The sequence below is a fragment of the Morchella importuna genome (assembly GCF_003444635.1).
Source record: "Morchella importuna strain M04M26 chromosome Unknown Morimp01GS046, whole genome shotgun sequence".
Classification (NCBI taxonomy): domain Eukaryota; kingdom Fungi; phylum Ascomycota; class Pezizomycetes; order Pezizales; family Morchellaceae; genus Morchella; species Morchella importuna.
The window spans coordinates 12,937-14,464 of record NW_025763443.1 but is presented as its reverse complement, the minus strand read 5'-3'; the positions used below and the strand labels follow the sequence as shown (position 1 = coordinate 14,464).

General features: G+C 52.8%; 1 protein-coding gene across 1 annotated transcript; it reads left to right on the top strand.

Annotated features, from left to right (window-relative positions):
* Positions 1–703: 703 nt before the first annotated feature.
* On the top strand, positions 704–1,150 carry LAJ45_10429 (uncharacterized protein; the record flags this gene model as incomplete). Its single annotated transcript, XM_046119954.1, has 1 exon — positions 704–1,150. The coding sequence occupies one exon, from the start codon at positions 704–706 to the stop codon at positions 1,148–1,150; it is 447 nt and encodes a 148-aa protein (XP_045966763.1).
* Between the last annotated feature and the right edge of the window lie 378 nt (positions 1,151–1,528).

Genomic DNA, 1,528 nt, shown 5'->3' with positions numbered 1-1,528 from the left:
TCAGCGAGTGCTTCCAGTTCCGAAGGCAACCACCCTTAGTCAAAGCCTTTGTAACACCTGCAGCCTTTGTTGCCACACAACTGGGGCCTGCATGAATGAGTTGCCGCTCAGGTGTAAGCTTAATCATTGCTGTAGAGCTTTCGCTTATTGTAGACTTCCCAGGCATAACCCTTCCGTTACCGGCGGACTTCCAATGCTCAGAGGATGTAGAGGATCGCCGAGCACTCAGAGCTTCCCTCTGGCTGGCCTTCTAATCATTGGCGAGGCACAGACTCGTCAGTCATTGCTCCCATGAGTAGATCCTCTTCCTAGCGCTCAGAATGTAGTTACTCTGACAGCTGGTAGCTAACCACTCTGCTGGTACTTGCATGTCACTGTGCAACTGGCTTCTAACAATAACTCTCAGCATGTAACCGGGCCCTGTGTGTACTCATACACCAGACAGTTGAAATGGCTCCGTTACATCAGGACTATCTGGGGGGCAATTGAGAATGTCCCCCCGGCAGCTGTTCCTCCCGTTCGGCCGGTGCAGGTACAAATTACCGATTCAGAGGAGCTCGAAGGTTGGTTGAAGAACAGCAATGCCAGGCCTCGGGGGATATTGGCGGTCCTCCACAGAGCATGCTCGGGTGCTAACCTGGGTGGTGCGGAATCCCCCCCGTTGAACCCGGCTTTCCTTCACGTTGAGGAAGATGATTATAGCATGATCGATATTCCTGCAGAGGATTCGGATTACGTGGAGGGAAAGCACCGGATAAATGCCAAAGGACTGAGGGTATATATGGCTAGAACTGATGCCAGTAATCAAAGGCTAATGCAGACTCTTGTTAGGCGTCGCGATAGACAGCAGGATGCTATCGACGATTTAGACCCCAAATACCTTAGGAAGTATCCTTTGGGTGTCGGGGTTGCTGACCCAAACTTCTTACAAGGGACGATCTGGACACCTGACGGGATAGCAGCCAAGAGAACTGCTGACGCACTCGCGGCTGCTGGTGCTGGAGGTGGTGGTGGAGGTGGTGGTGGTGGAGGTGGTGGTGGTGGTGGTGGTGGTGGTGGTGGTGGAGGTGGTGGTGGTGGTGGTGGTGGTGGAGGTGGTGGTGGTGGTGGTGGTGGTGTAACGGAGCCATTTCAACTGTCTGGTGTATGAGTACACACAGGGCCCGGTTACATGCTGAGAGTTATTGTTAGAAGCCAGTTGCACAGTGACATGCAAGTACCGGCAGTGTGGTTAGCTACCAGCTGTCAGAGTAACTACATTCTGAGCGCTAGGAAGAGGATCTACTCATGGGAGCAATGACTGACGAGTCTGTGCCTCGCCAATGATTAGAAGGTCAGCCAGAGTGAAGCTCTGAGTGCTCGGCGATCCTCTACATCCTCTGAGCATTGGAAGTCCGCCAGTAATGGAAGGGACTATGCCTGGGAAGTCTACAATAAGCTAAAGCTCTACAGCAATGATTAAGCTTACACCTGAGCGGCAGCTCATTCATGCAGGCCCCAGTTGTGTGGCAACAAAGCCTGCAGGTGT